Source organism: Egretta garzetta, unplaced genomic scaffold, assembly GCF_000687185.1.
Source record: "Egretta garzetta isolate BGI_Z169 unplaced genomic scaffold, ASM68718v1 scaffold259, whole genome shotgun sequence".
Taxonomy (NCBI): Eukaryota; Metazoa; Chordata; class Aves; order Pelecaniformes; family Ardeidae; genus Egretta; species Egretta garzetta.
The window spans coordinates 1,917,809-1,932,115 of record NW_009260770.1 but is presented as its reverse complement, the minus strand read 5'-3'; the positions used below and the strand labels follow the sequence as shown (position 1 = coordinate 1,932,115).

The window sequence follows — 14,307 nt, the reverse complement described above, 5'->3', positions numbered from 1 at the left end:
AACTTAATTCTACAAAATGAGACTTGATTGGTTCAAGTGATCATTTTGGTGTCATGCAAGAGTTTCTTGGCAACGGCAGGGGTCAGACTCATTTCTCCAGAGCAGCTTTTCCTCTTTTGCTACATGTTTTTGAGTTTCTGCTATAATAGAGCAAGAATGGACAAAGGGATCTGTCCAGATTATGTTCAGCTTTACTGTATAGTTTAACTGGGCCTATGCAGTGCATTAAATTAAACAGCAAGAAGTTCTGTGCTAATGACAGTATGATCCTAATAGATAGGCATGCAAAGTGATTAATCTTTGCTTTCCTGTGGCTTTATGCACAACTGCTTTGCTTTACAGGCTCAAGGTACTCAGCAGGGTTGGAAACTTTGCAGTCCACTTGTAAATGCTGCCAAAAGACTAAAACTAACTAAAGTAGTAACAAGAGTTCATGTTCCCTACTGCTGGGATGCTGGGCTCTGTCATTAGGCATCATAGGAATTCAGTGACAGCTAAAGTGGAGGTTCTTGAGTTTTCATTCTGGCTCTAAGCGGGTCTGTGCTATAGCAAATGCTTCAGCCTGTTCTTCAAAAGCTTGATTTCCTTCCTTCCCCATGACTTCTTTCCTAGTCTTTTTTTTTTTTTTTCAGTTTTGTTTTTCTGATTGTTTTTTCTGTTGCTCCCTGTATCTTTGCTTAGATACTTCCAATCTCCACTTCCTTCCTTATATACTTTAGCCTTTTGTTTTATTTCTGTGTTGGGTTCTGTCTCCCTTAATTAGGCAGCACTGTCTCTTTCCTTCTTCCTCGTCTGGGTTTTTTTATGTGTCTTTTTTTTGTGTTTTCTTTCCTAGTTAGGTCCAGCTTTCCTACTTAGTATTAGCCCATTTCTTTCTATTTCATTATTTGAATCTGTACTCATGCTCTCATTCATCCATTTCTCTGCTCTGCCTGAAGAAGGCAGTAGTTATCCACACTGTGCTTGTGTCCTATAGGGTAGAGATTGTATCGTAAAAAGCCAGCTGTAGGTGGCCTGGTTCCATGTCTGTGGGCCCAGTGCTCTTTCTCACAGAAATCTCAGGAAACAAAGTGAGGAAAAAAATCTTTGGTTTGTGGCTTAGAACGCTACCATTGTTAATAGGACTCAGACTTTAATTTTGATGCTCTTGGGTATCTTACATTTGTAAAACTTCATTGAAGTTTCACAGGTATTTCAAAAAACTTTTCTTTAATGTACATAAAGACAGCCAGACTTTATTTTGACAGACTAATTTTGGAGAGGAACAATGAGAAGTTATCATGGGCAAAAAAATAATTTGCCTAGCTGTGGTCTCTGAAATACTTAGCTGAACCGTTCCCAGATGAAATACTTCAGAAGATTGCTTGAGGTACATGTAGCATGCATATTCACAAACTAAAGGATTTAAATTTTGCTATGCCTAAAGCTGGCCTTTGTCATAAAATAAAAAAAAGTATTTGGATTTTCCCCTTAAGAAGGTAGTTGAAGAAGGCTTACCTTTAATTTTTTTTTCAGTTATGTTTTGTTTTTATCAGATAATCTTGTTCTGTGGTGGAGTTTAAATTTATTTATTAATTTTTAAAGTACTTTGAAAATCCTTGTGCTGCCATCTGGACCTCAGTATGAAGTGGTGATAAAAGGTGAGGTGGAGTCTGAGGAAAACAGACCTGTGTCTACAGCTGCTGTCTGCTCAGACATCCCGCCCATTCTCTCCAACAAGCAGTTCATTGCCTGGGGAGGAGTAAGACTTGGAGCATCCGTGTAAGTATAAGCTGGGAATCCATTCATATAGAATATAATGTGAAGTATTTTATATTGCACTTAGTTGAAGTAAAACATCCTTACTGTCCCTATTCTCATTAATAATCCACAGGTGATAAAGCAAGCTGTTTTGTGACTCAAGTGAGAGCAGCAGTATATTACAATTTTTTTTTTTTGTGCAAGAAATTTTTGGAAACAAACTGATCTTACTTGGGCTTTTTGTATTCTTCAAGATCCTTTAGTTATTGCTAGAATAATATCTGTTTCTGTAAGATTAGCGTCTTACATAAGTAGAAATGTAGTGGAAAATATTTTCCAAGAAAGTTCATGGAAAAATTCTGTTTGTTCTTTTGACACCTAGCTCTTGCTAGAGATAAATCTCTGTGCTTGTTTTTCCAATTCATCCATTAAGACTGTAGAAGAATTCAGTGTGGTAATGTAATTTGACCATCCAAATAGCATAAGCTGTTGAACTTCCCTGAATTAATTTATTGGAATTTTAATGTGTTCCAATGCTAAAACTTTTAGTGGTGGAGAATCCATTGCATCCCTAATTATGATTACTTTGTCCTTTAGGCTAGTTCTAATCTGAACTTTTTTTGGTTTCAAGTTTACAGCTTCAGTATTCCTGATTCATGTTCATAATTGTCTAGATATACTTTGCTGCTTTTGTACGTAAAGGCTGTGAGTTTTGCAGATCTCTGGACTTCTAGGAAGTATTACTTTAGGGACTAATCCACTATTGTTTTGATACTGAACTTTTTGAGCAATCTAATAATGTTCCTGGTTGTTTAAAAGTGATCCATGTTTGTAGCCAAGAAAAGTTTCTGATGGCTATGTTCCTATTTTTCTGCTTTAAGATAGTGTATTTTTGGCTGTCTGTTGTTGTTCTTTTCCCTGTATGCTGCTACCTTTTTATTTGATGTTCCGCCTGAAAAATAGTTTTGATTTACCATTGGTTTTAGGAAGCTGAAGTTATTTTTAAAATTTTTGTTCCAACAGAGTACAAAACAGCGTCTGCCACTGAAAACTGGGGAGTGGCTTTGCTCTCTCTCCATCCTCCTAACTGCATGATCCTTCCTTTATGTTTTTACTAGTTTTAGGGCTCATCACATCCTTCTGTGATTGTTTTTTGACTTGTTAAAATGACAAAAGACACTCACTCTTCTTGCTGGAGAGGTTTCCTTCCTCGGCCAAGAAAGAATCTGAGTACCAGAAGCCTGATCAATGCCAGGATATATCAGAGAGAAAAAAATTACTTTTCGGTCAACCTGATGCTGCCAAGTGCCCATAAATTTCTGTGTTGCTATCATGTTGAAAAGTACCTGAAAAGGAAAAGTTAACTGAGTTCTTTACAATTGTTCCAGTGAATCTGGGCCGGACTACTTACAAGGCTCGTTTCTGCATAACTAGGTGGCTCTGGATAATCTAATTATAACTGTGTTTTAAAGTGGTTTTTTTAAAGGAATTTTTGTATTGATACAGCTGTTGCTTGCTTTAAAAGTTCAAGCTGTTAAGTACAATACCTGAACTTCAGAAAAGCTGTATTTATATTTATTTTAAGGTTGTTTTGCTGTATGAGGATTGATGTGTAATAGTGTATATAATACTGTAAGGTCTCTAAGTTCGAGAATACAGAAGTAACTTTCTAGCTAACTTATTCTGTTGTAGTAAGCGGTGGGGTTTTTTTTCTTGAAATGACTTTATAATTGATGATCCCATTGTCATTGTTTCCATGAATACAAATATGCAGTTAATTTGCATTACTGTAAAATATAGCTAAACTTCATATTTTTCAGCCAGAAGAGATTAACTTTAAGAAATGACTCTCCAACTGTGACCCAACATTTAAGACTGTTGATAAGAGGCCAGGATCAAGACTGCTTTCAGGTAACTGTCATAAAAATTTCTCTTTAGTGTTTATGACAACTATTGCGATGTGTTTGTAATAAAAACATCTTTGCCCTGAAGGGTTGTTCCTTTACAAATGTCAGTGACTAGCAGGCTGTGTATTTACTCTGAGACTGCCTAGACCAACATGGTAGCACAACCTTAGGAAGAAGTGAAACTGTAGCAGTGCTGCAGCAAATCAGAGTTCGGTTTACAGCTCTTTAGCTGCTGTAGCACAACAGAGTCAGTACCTGGTGGAGTAAAGAGTCAGTGGCACTTCCTGCAGGAGGGATTCCAGACTTCACTCCAAGGGACTCGGTATACATGAGAAAGGGAGGAAACTAAAACTTGAATTAGCTTTTGGGAATTACCATAACTAGAGGGGGTTTTGTTACGTAGTCTGTATGCATTCATATCCCCTTTTTTCCTCCAGAAGTTCAGATCCAATATCTGAAATCTTCAACTGAGAGGGAATTAATGTAGTGCTGATTAAGTTCAGCCTTACCATGTTGTGGACTGAAAGCAAAAAACTGTGGTCTAAACTGAGAGGCATTGATATGGTTATTGTGGGAATACAAAGTATCTTGGTCTTTTCTGTTGTATATTAAGCATTGCAACCTTAAATATGTGCTGTTGTCAACTGAATTAATCCAGGTTTTGAAGCTAATTTTGGGTTACTAGTGAAGTAAGTCTTATTACTATATACCTTCCTTGTTGTAGTTGCTCACTTCTGTTATCTTCGTTTTTATAGCTGCAAAATATATTTGGATCAGAAGAACGCTTAACTAGTAATTGGGAACTCAAAATCCGTCCCAAAGAAGATACTAACATATACTTGATGTTTACACCTACTCGAATAACTTGCTTCTTTGCAAAGCTGGAAATCAAACAGCTGGGGATTCGATCACAGCCAGGAATTAAGTTTACTGTGAGTCCCAACCTGACTTCTAATAATTTTGAACATACATTTTTCATAATTATTTTAAATCTAGCACTGAATAGCTGTTACTATCGAAAAGTTGAAACGTCAAGATATATACTGCATATCTCTATGCTAGTTAAAGATTGTGTGGGCACTACATTTTACAGTTTGAACATTAGCCACAATTTTGCATGTACTTTTTCCCCTTGTCAAGGAAGCAGAAAGATTTTTATGTACTATGTCAAAAGTAGCCCAAGATCTTAATTCTAGAACTGTCAAAAAATCTGAACTTGTCTTGTTTTATAGGTAGGCCTTAATTTTCAGTAAAACTTGAAACAGGTTGAATAAACTCAGGCTTTTTTATTTCTTACACAGTCTTTTTAGTTCACATTTTAAGCATTTGAATTTGTCTTTCTGTAACTTTTTATATAGTTTACCATAGTTGTACAGGAGTTCTAGTAAGAAGCTTTCTTTCATTTGAAGTACTGGGGTTTTTTGGTGATTTTTTTTTTTTTTTTTTTGTTTGTGTGTTTGTTTGTTTGTGTTTTTTTTTTCCTCCCCTCTCCCCCCTGCCCCAGATACCATTATCTGGATATGGAGGAACAAGCAATATAACTTTAGAAAATGTTGAAAAACTGTCAGATAGTTACATGGTAACACTGGATGGATTATTGCCTGGAAGATTAAGGAAAGCTTCCTTCCACATAAGAAATACAGGTTCTCGGGCTGCCTATGTGAAAGCACTGTGCTTTGCAAACCTAAGGACAAAAACAGTTATGGATCCTCAGGTAATGATGGTATCTCCAGAGAAGTTTGTACTAAGAGAAGGAACACATGAAGTAAGTATAATACCTGATTCTGAACAAGTTTTATTAATTTAGATTAAAAGAAATGTGATCAATGAGAATGTCTGACTAGTTCTTTATTAAAATCTCACTTAACGTGTGTTAAATCCTGTTTCACTTGTATTGCAGTAATTTGTTGACTCATGTTCCAAACGTTAGTACTAACAATAAGATTTTGTTTTCTGAGTATGTTGTCTGTTTGTTTTATCAGGTGATTACTATAACATGGAATCCAATGGAAAAGGAAAAGAACTTCTATAAACGAAGCACATTGGTATCAACAGTATGTTTTTTTTGTGGAGATGAAGTTTCTAGGCAGCAGTATCGTAGGTAAGATGTGCTTTGCTATTGTAACAGACAGATATGTAATAAAAAAACTAGAGGTGTGTGCTATGAGTATGGTTTTAACATGCTTCCAAAAATAGCAAGAACAAACCAAAAGACAGTGATGTTATGGAGAGATCTAGTAAGTCTTACATCTGGTAGGCTGTTTGATGGGGGGTTGGGTTGTTTGTGATTTTGTTTACATATTGTAGCTACAATCCTAGTTAAGGGTTTTATTTTCTTTTTACAGTCTTGAATTTGAGTGTGTTGGCTTTTGGGGAATATTTTTGCGTTTTCATATTGGAAGAGGGTTGTGTTCTATCTTGGTATTTCTCTTTCCAATACTTATGTAGCTTTAATTTTTAAAGAAAAGGCTCATGAAAGGAGTAGTACTGAAATTTAATAGTATTAAGTTTTGAACAAGATCTACATCTTGGTTTGCTGAATTCTGTTGATAGAGACAGTGTTTGAGTAGATGTGTATGTGAGGAGAAATAACATCTGCATGTGCTTGTAACATACTAAGGAAATTTGTAGAATATATCTTACTGAGCTTAAATAGAGGTTATGCTACTCTGCGTTTCAATTTGCATAACTCAAATGCACAAAAATGGCATATTATGCTTTTGATGATATAAATGGCACTTTTGACTTGTACGCTGTATGGTGTATAGTGATAATGCAAAATGTTAAGAATAGAGTGCTAAGATGATGATGATCATCATTCAGTGCAAAATTTCAGAATGGCAGTATTTCACTATTGCTTTTAAGTGCGATTGCCTGAAACTTTATGAAAGTCACTGTATTTATTGTTATCCAAAAAAAGTATTAAACATAGCTGAATTTAATGGTATGACTCTGAATAAAAAGCTCGTGGAATAGCTGCATTTGTGACCACCTTGATAGAAAATTGGCTTATCTTAGATATCTCAGAAGATGCTCGTTGCTGATTTTTGTATGAACTCCTTTTGAGGCAATGCTCACTATCAATTAATCCTTCTTAAAGAGCAAACATACTTAGGCAAAAGCTTTGATCTGCTGATCAACATAAAACCCATTGAGAAGCTTGATGCACCTATATAGGTAGCGTTAGAAACTTGTTTTATTCAGACTCTGGACATTGGTAGGCAAGTGAAATTATTTGTTGCTGATTTTTAGTCAGTAGGCATGATGTTTGTTTCTTGAACATGGTGCTTTAGTTGGTTGTTTCTTGGTGGGAGCTTCTCTGAAGTCTCCCTTGGAAGTTTGAGAGATGCTTATTTCTTGAAATGATTGAGTACTGTAAGCCAGTCAAACCTCATTCTGTAAATTATGTCCTAGAACTAGAACGTGATTTGGGACTTAAGGACAGGAATGTGAAATGAGTAATTTGCCTAGTCTGCCAACTTGTGGCTCAAGTTGTTTACTCCAAAAATATACATCGTCAGCAGCCTAGTAAGTAGCTTAGATCTGAGAGTTAGCAGTGCTGAGGTATTCTTTCCACCTCCATGGCTCTCACCCTATCCGAGTGCTTCCCATTTTTCCCAGGACTATTTATATCCCAATGCCTCCCAGCCTTTTCTGTCCTGTTGGCAGTCATGCTCCTTGGCTCCATGTTCCTGCTGTTGGCTGGCACCTGCTGCCACTCTGCCATTGACTAGTCAATTTTTCCCCTCAAAAGGCTTTCACTCGTGACCAAAATAGCATTCTGCTGCTTCCTGTGGTGACTGAAAAATCACTCAGATGCTTGATGTACTTATCAGAAATCTAAGTAGGTGTGACTGACAGCAGAGAACAAGTATCTTGGAAAGACAAGTGTATGGTAGACATTATTTCAGTGGTTCCTTTTACTGTGCAGCAATAGAGCAGGTATTTATTTAACCATTTTAAGATTATTAAAAGATTTCAGTTTTAAACAATAGCTCACAGATTTGAGTTTGGTGTATTTGAGAAATGATAAAGTTAAAATTATGCTGGATTCTTACCAATGTTATCAATCTTTTCAAATTGTTGTTTCCAATACTCTGTGTAATTTAATGACTTTTTAAATCTCTTTAACAGAGCTATGATGTATAAACCTGAGGTAGAAAAACACATAATACCAGAAAACAGCCTATTGAGAAACATTGCATTTGATGGAGAATTCCAGGGGGAGGAGCTTGTGACAGAAGGTAACCCAATGACTTGTTAAACTGAGAAGTCTAATATTTGTTTTCAAGTGGAAAAATGTGCTTTTAGGCTTGAATCCTAGTTATTTTTCCACTATTTCTTTTTTGATAAACGTAGAAGCAATTTGGATGGATGTTATTGGGTTTGCGTGGCAAGGTTTTGGTAGCAGGGGGGTTGCAGTGGGGCTTCTGTGAGAAGCTACTAGAAGCTGCGCCTATGTCCAATAGAGCCAATGCCAGTTGGCCTCAAGATGGACCTGCCACTGGCCAAGGCCGAGCCCATCAGCGACAGTGGTAGTGCCTCTGGGATAACGTATTTAAGAAGGGGAAAAGAAACCCTGTGCAATTACAGCTGGAGAGAGGGGTGAGAATCTGTGAGAGGCACAGCCCTGCAGACGCCCAGGTCAGTGAAGAAGGAGGGGGAGGAGGTGCTGCAGGCACCAGAGCAGAGATTCCTCTGCAGCCCCTGGTGAAGACAGTGATCAGTGGGAATATCCATGGGGTTTTTTTGTTACATGTTCTTGTAAGTCAAATACTTTTCAGGAACTAATAGTAGTACCTAGAATTAAGAACTCTGATATATATTTTTTCTAATTTTCTGGAAGATGCTGTCTTTTAGGTGAGGAGTTAGTTATTTTTTAACATCTAAATGTGGTTTTCATATTATTTATTTTTGGCCTTTTAAATGAAAGGCTTTTACAGAGTTAATACTGAAAAAAAGCTCAAAGAATAGAATGTCTTGGCTATAAGGATTGCTTTCAATGTAAAGTTCATTCCCTAGACTGTTTTCGTCTCCATTCCTCATTACCTTAATTCACAAAGGTATTGAAAAAACTATTAAGAAATTATATACTATGTTAGTGTTCGAAATAGCGTCATGTCAGTTTTTCACCAGTCTGTTCACTTGATGCATCAGTGCAGTATGGTCCATGGCAAGCAGCTGGAGGGATCATGCATTGTATGTATGTACATTCCCAGTAATGAGCCTTCATCCTGATGAGCCAGAGAGGGGAACAGAATGAGGCCATTGGTACTGTTTGTGTCCGTGTGGGTGCTGAGTGTTTCTGTCTGTGTTGGTCTGTGTGGCTGATGGTGTGGGTGTGTGTGGGTGCTTACTGGGAACATGTGCTCAGCCTTGTTACTGATTAGACCTGTGACAGCCTCAACTCTGTCAGGCCACCAGATTCAGTTACTCCCCAACACTAATGTGGTTTGCTATACTAATTGAACATCTTTTACATACTGATCTAATGTATTTCTAGTTGCTAAGGCATGCTTCAATTACTAATTGAACAGAGACAGTAGTTGTTGATATTTAACATCTAGGAACTTTTTATTCTAAAGCAGTCTGAAACGTTTTGTGACTTCTGTACTTGGGCAGTCAAAATAAATTCAGTTTCCAATCCATATTAGCATCTTGTCTGCATATAGGTGTATTGTTAAAGAGGAGGGAAGGGATCCTGACCAAATATTTTTCAAAAGATCCTCTTTTGCATTTCTAGGTATCATATGATATACTTCACTACTTTTTTTTTTTTTAATAGGATCTAAGCCTTTGTATAAAATTGTTCCTGTCTGTTGTGATTATGAAGATGGCACCATCATGCTGTTTGCATGCTGTCATTTGGGTCTGACACTTTTGGGTCTCGAATTGTGTGCACCGTGGCCTTGACATTCAAAGTTACCTTAATGATATCATGAACTAGCTATTTTGATATTTTAAGTTGGTGAAAAGGAGATGGGCTGCAAGAATTAAATATTTTAATGGGATATTTGAAAATCAGGCTTTCCTGAACTAAATGGAATTCAGTTGGGGAGAGGGGGAAGGAATAAAAGAAACTTAGAGTGGAAATAACGGTCATCTTAAAGACAGAACATATTTCCATACTGAATTTTGTGGTATATGTGACAGAATAAGTAAATTATTTCTTCTAAAACCCACTTTCTGCTAGACATCCTTTTGCGAGACTTCACTTTGTTAACAATGTTCCAGATGCATGTAAATTCTAAGTAAAAATGCTTCTACAACAGACGTCGCTCTGTCTTATCAACAAGCTGAGTTGTAGAAGCTATATACAAATATTAATATTTGTCCCTGTCATCTACTACACAGCAGAGGAAATAATGGTCGGAACAAATGTATCTTGTGTGAGAAGTGTTCACTTCTTCATTCTGTCTATTCAACATGAAATGGCTCAAAGCAAAGGAGAAAACATTGATTTGATTATTAAACGTTTTGATGAAATATTTTATTATTTTTTAAATCATACTTTTACATTCCTGGCCTTTTGGATATTTACAGGTATAATGAATTAAGTAATGAAGTGTTAGATTGAACAGACTGAGTAATTGAAAAATAACTTCTCTCAAGTTGAATCTCTTTCTGCAAAGCCTTAGGAAAATATTTGTCATATTTTCCAGGGTGAAAAAAGTAAATCTTAACTTTAGTTTGGCATAGAATCAGATTGATATGTACTATTTGTATAAAGGTGGAAAATATCTATCTTCTTATTAAAAAGAGAAAATTAACATATACTTAGATTTATGCCTGATAACTAGACTTGTAGTAAGTAATTTTTTGAATGATCTACGTTATCTTAGCCAACAGATTATTAACTAGGTCTATGTCCTAAATTCTGTTGTGTAATTTCTGAGTACTATAGATTTGTTCTTATTGGAATTGCTCTGTTACTCTCATTTTTAGTATGTGATATCCCACGGGGGACAAATGATATCCATCTTTTCTTCACAAATATGCGAAAGGTTATCCTTTCGGTGGTTGGATATTCCACTTTGGATCAGGATGGATTTCAGCAGTCTGCTGGACATTGTTTGAAATCGGACAGGTAGTGTAACTATAAGGCTAACTGTCAAATAACGCCTAACTGAAGTGCATGTCCTTTCACTGAAGGTTTTAATGTCAGTGATGAAAATTAACTTGCTTTACAAGTGAAAAAGCTGGCTCTATAATGGGAATATCTAGGTGGCTCTTCTCACTTTTTCTCTATACAGTCTGTTTAAACTGTTATGATAACTTTTAAACTATTCCCTCAACTGGCACCATTAACTTTATCTGCAACTTGCTTTTTTTCATCTGAAGAAACTGGTTTTTTTTCCATAGGCATTTGTTGTTGTAGTCCTGGTAGGACTATAACCACTTCATTCTTTTGAATGAATTTTTGACATCTGGGATGGAAAGAAATAAAGATGTATTACAAAGGCTTAGTGGTCTTTTCCTTGTCCAGCCCATATGCCAGCCTTTCAGTGTAGTGTGTACTATATTCATCAAAAGAATGATCAGTGCTGAGGCTACCACCCCAACTCCCCCGCCCCCCCCATCATTCCCTCTAATGAAGTGATCCATTACTGGGAGGACTTCCTTGGAGGACTGGCAGAGACCTGGTCTTTAAAATGGATCTATCACTTTTATTTAGACAGGTTGCTGTAGCATTTGGAGCTCTGAAAAGGGAAAGAAATGTCTGAATCCTATACAAGTCCTACTTGGATAGCATAGCATAAAACCAAAATAAAGATGGGTTAACTTTAACACTATTAGAAATATATTTGCATAGGTTGTTTATTGAGTCTTCATGTTTTTTCTTCTCAAGATCCTGTTGCATAGGTGAAGACAGGGTCCTACCTAGTTCTGTTGTGTTTAACATGTACATGTGTACATATGTCTTGGAATTGCTTGTACCCGTTGAACTCTAGATGCTGAACACTTTGGGACACTTCAACAGCTTTGTCAGCTAGCAAGGTGTTCGTCAGGCATAGTGGGATTGTGAAGCTAGAGATTGGAAACAAATATCTGCAAGCAGCAAGCAGGACATTTCTCTTACTGGTGGTTGTAATTTGTTTGTTTTTTCCACTTGATAGCCTTAGCAGTTCTTCTAGACTTTAATTTATGCCCTGGCTAAGCGTCATAAGGATTTTCATTTTCTGACTAGACTGTAATTTTTAGAAGAGATCGGAGTGTGATATAATCTGATCATTAGAAAATTCCGTGTGAACTATGTGAATCATTTGTCTTCTGGTTCCATTGCTATATTAAGGGGTGAATTCTTATTCCTGTCCTGAACTGAGTCAGGATTCTCAGAATCATTGAAAGAAGAAGTAGAAATCATGGGAAGAAGAGCTGTATGTTTGCACAATACTGTATGGAGCAGAAGTTACCTATTTTTTCTTTAACTGTTGATTTCTGCTTTTATTTTAGTACTTAAAATCAAACTTGTTGTAAGTTAAGCTTTTAACTTAAGAAAATATCCCGAATCCTAAAATAACAGCTTCCTAGCTTTTATATATGAGCTTATCTGCCATGTATTTTGCAAGCAAAGGTATGAAATGCTAGGTCATGAACATGATGAAGGGACTGGAGTGTCTATCTTGCAAGGCAAGACTAAGAGCTGGATTGGATTTGTTCAGTGTTGAGCAGAGAAGGCTTGAGCAGGGGGGCGAGGATCTTGCTGCTGTGTGTAAATACCTGATAGGGAAGTAAAGAAGAGGAAGACTGTCTTTCCAGTGGTGTCCAGTGACAGAACAAGAGGCAATGGACACAAACTGAAATGCAAGAAACTAAATTTAAACATGAGAAAAAAAACTGCCCCCCCACCCGTGTAAGGGTGGTCAGACACTGGAACAGGTTGCCCAGAGTGGTTGTAAAGTCTTCATCTGTGGAGAAATTCAAAACCTGACTGGACAATGTTGTGAGTAACCTCCTGTAATTGACCCTGCTGTGAGCAGGGGTGTTGGACTAGGTGATCTCCAGAGGTCCTTCTTGACCTTCAGCATTCTGTGAAACACAACTTGCATTGCCTTATTTCTTTCTGCAGTGCTTTTTTAACCTGAATAAACTATGTATAGAGAAAGAATTTTACTTTATTATCACCTGAAGATAATTGTTTATTTTAGTACTTTCCATATGACTGGAACGCTGCTGTCGATGGCTATGTGCTTTTCAGGAAAGACAGGCCTATGAGGTGAGGCGGTGGAGTTGCTCTTTATGTAAAGGAGCAACTGGAATGTATAGAACTCTACCCAGGAGCGGATGAAGGACAAGTTGAAAGCTTGTGGGTAAAAATTAAGGGGCAGGCCAGCATGGGTGACACTGTGGTGGGTGTTTACTATAGACCACCCAACCAGGATGAGGAAGTAGACGAGGCCTTCTATCGATAGCTAAAAGTAGCCTCGCAGTCGCAGGCCCTGGTTCTCATGGGAGACTTCAACTATCCTGATATCAACTGGAAGGACCACACGGCAAGGTGCGCACAGTCCAGGAGGTTCCTGCAGAACATCGATGATAACTTTTTGACCCAGGTGGTGGAGGAGCCAACAAGAAGTGGAGCGCTACTGGACCTTATGCTGGCAAACAAAGAAGAACTGGCCACATTGGACTTCAGGAGAGCTAACTTTGGCCTCTTCAGGGACCTACTTGGAAGAATTCCATGGGCTAAGGCTCTTGAAGGTAGGGGAGTCCAAGAGAGCTGGCTGCTATTTAAGAAGCTCTTCCTCCGTGCTCAGGATCGGTGCGTCCCTGTGAGTAGGAAATCAAGTAAATGAGGTAAGAGGCCTGTGTGGATGAACAAGGATCTTCTAGTGAAACTCAAAGAAAACAGTAAGCTCCATGGAATGTGGAAAGAGGGTCAGGCCACTTGGGAGGCATACAGGAGTGCTGCCAGAGCACATAGGGAAGCAACTAGAAAGGCCAAGGTTCACCTGGAACTAAGTTTGGCAAAGGATATCAAGGATAACGAGAAGGGCTTCTTCAAGTATATCCGCAGCAAACGTAACACTAGGAGAAATGTGGGACCGCTGCTGAACGAAACAGGTGCCCTGGTGACAGAAGATACAGAGAAGGCGGAGCTACTGAATGCCTTCTTTGCTTCAGTCTTCACTGCCGAGGCTGGCCCTCAGGCTCCCCAGTCCTTGGAGGTAAGCGACAAGCTTGGGGAAGATAGCCAATGTCACTCCAGTCTTCAGAAAGGACAAGAAGGAAGACCCAGGGAACTGTAGGCCGGTTAGTCTCACCTCCATCCCTGGAAAGGTGCTGGAACAACTCATTCTGGGTGTCCTCTCCAAGCAAGTAGATGAAAAGATCATCATCATGAGTACCCAGCACGGATTCACCAAGGGGAAATCATGCCTGACCAATCTGATAGCCTTCTACGATGGCATGACCGGCTGGGCAGACGAGGGGGAGAGTGGTGGATGTTGTCTACCTTGACTTCAGCAAGGCTTTTGATACTGTCTCCCATAACATCCTCGTAGGGAAGCTCAAGAAGTGTGGGTTGGATGAGTGGACACTGAGGTGGATGGAGAACTGGCTGAATGGCTGTCCTGGTTTCGGCTGGGATAGAGTTAATTTTCTTCATAGTAGCCAGCATAGTGCTGTGTTTTGGATTTAGTACCAGAAGAATGTTGAT

At 38.1% G+C, this 14,307-nt stretch overlaps 1 protein-coding gene across 1 annotated transcript in view; it reads left to right on the top strand.

The window, feature by feature from the left end:
- Window positions 1-14,307, top strand: part of CEP192 (centrosomal protein 192) — an 80,241-nt gene that overhangs the window by 42,514 nt on the left and 23,420 nt on the right. The window contains exons 27-33 of the mRNA XM_035901632.1: window positions 1,585-1,761; window positions 3,561-3,651; window positions 4,403-4,579; window positions 5,152-5,412; window positions 5,630-5,748; window positions 7,782-7,891; window positions 10,593-10,734. Coding sequence (XP_035757525.1) covers window positions 1,585-1,761; window positions 3,561-3,651; window positions 4,403-4,579; window positions 5,152-5,412; window positions 5,630-5,748; window positions 7,782-7,891; window positions 10,593-10,734 — 1,077 coding nt within the window. The remainder of the gene's footprint in view (window positions 1-1,584; window positions 1,762-3,560; window positions 3,652-4,402; window positions 4,580-5,151; window positions 5,413-5,629; window positions 5,749-7,781; window positions 7,892-10,592; window positions 10,735-14,307) is intronic.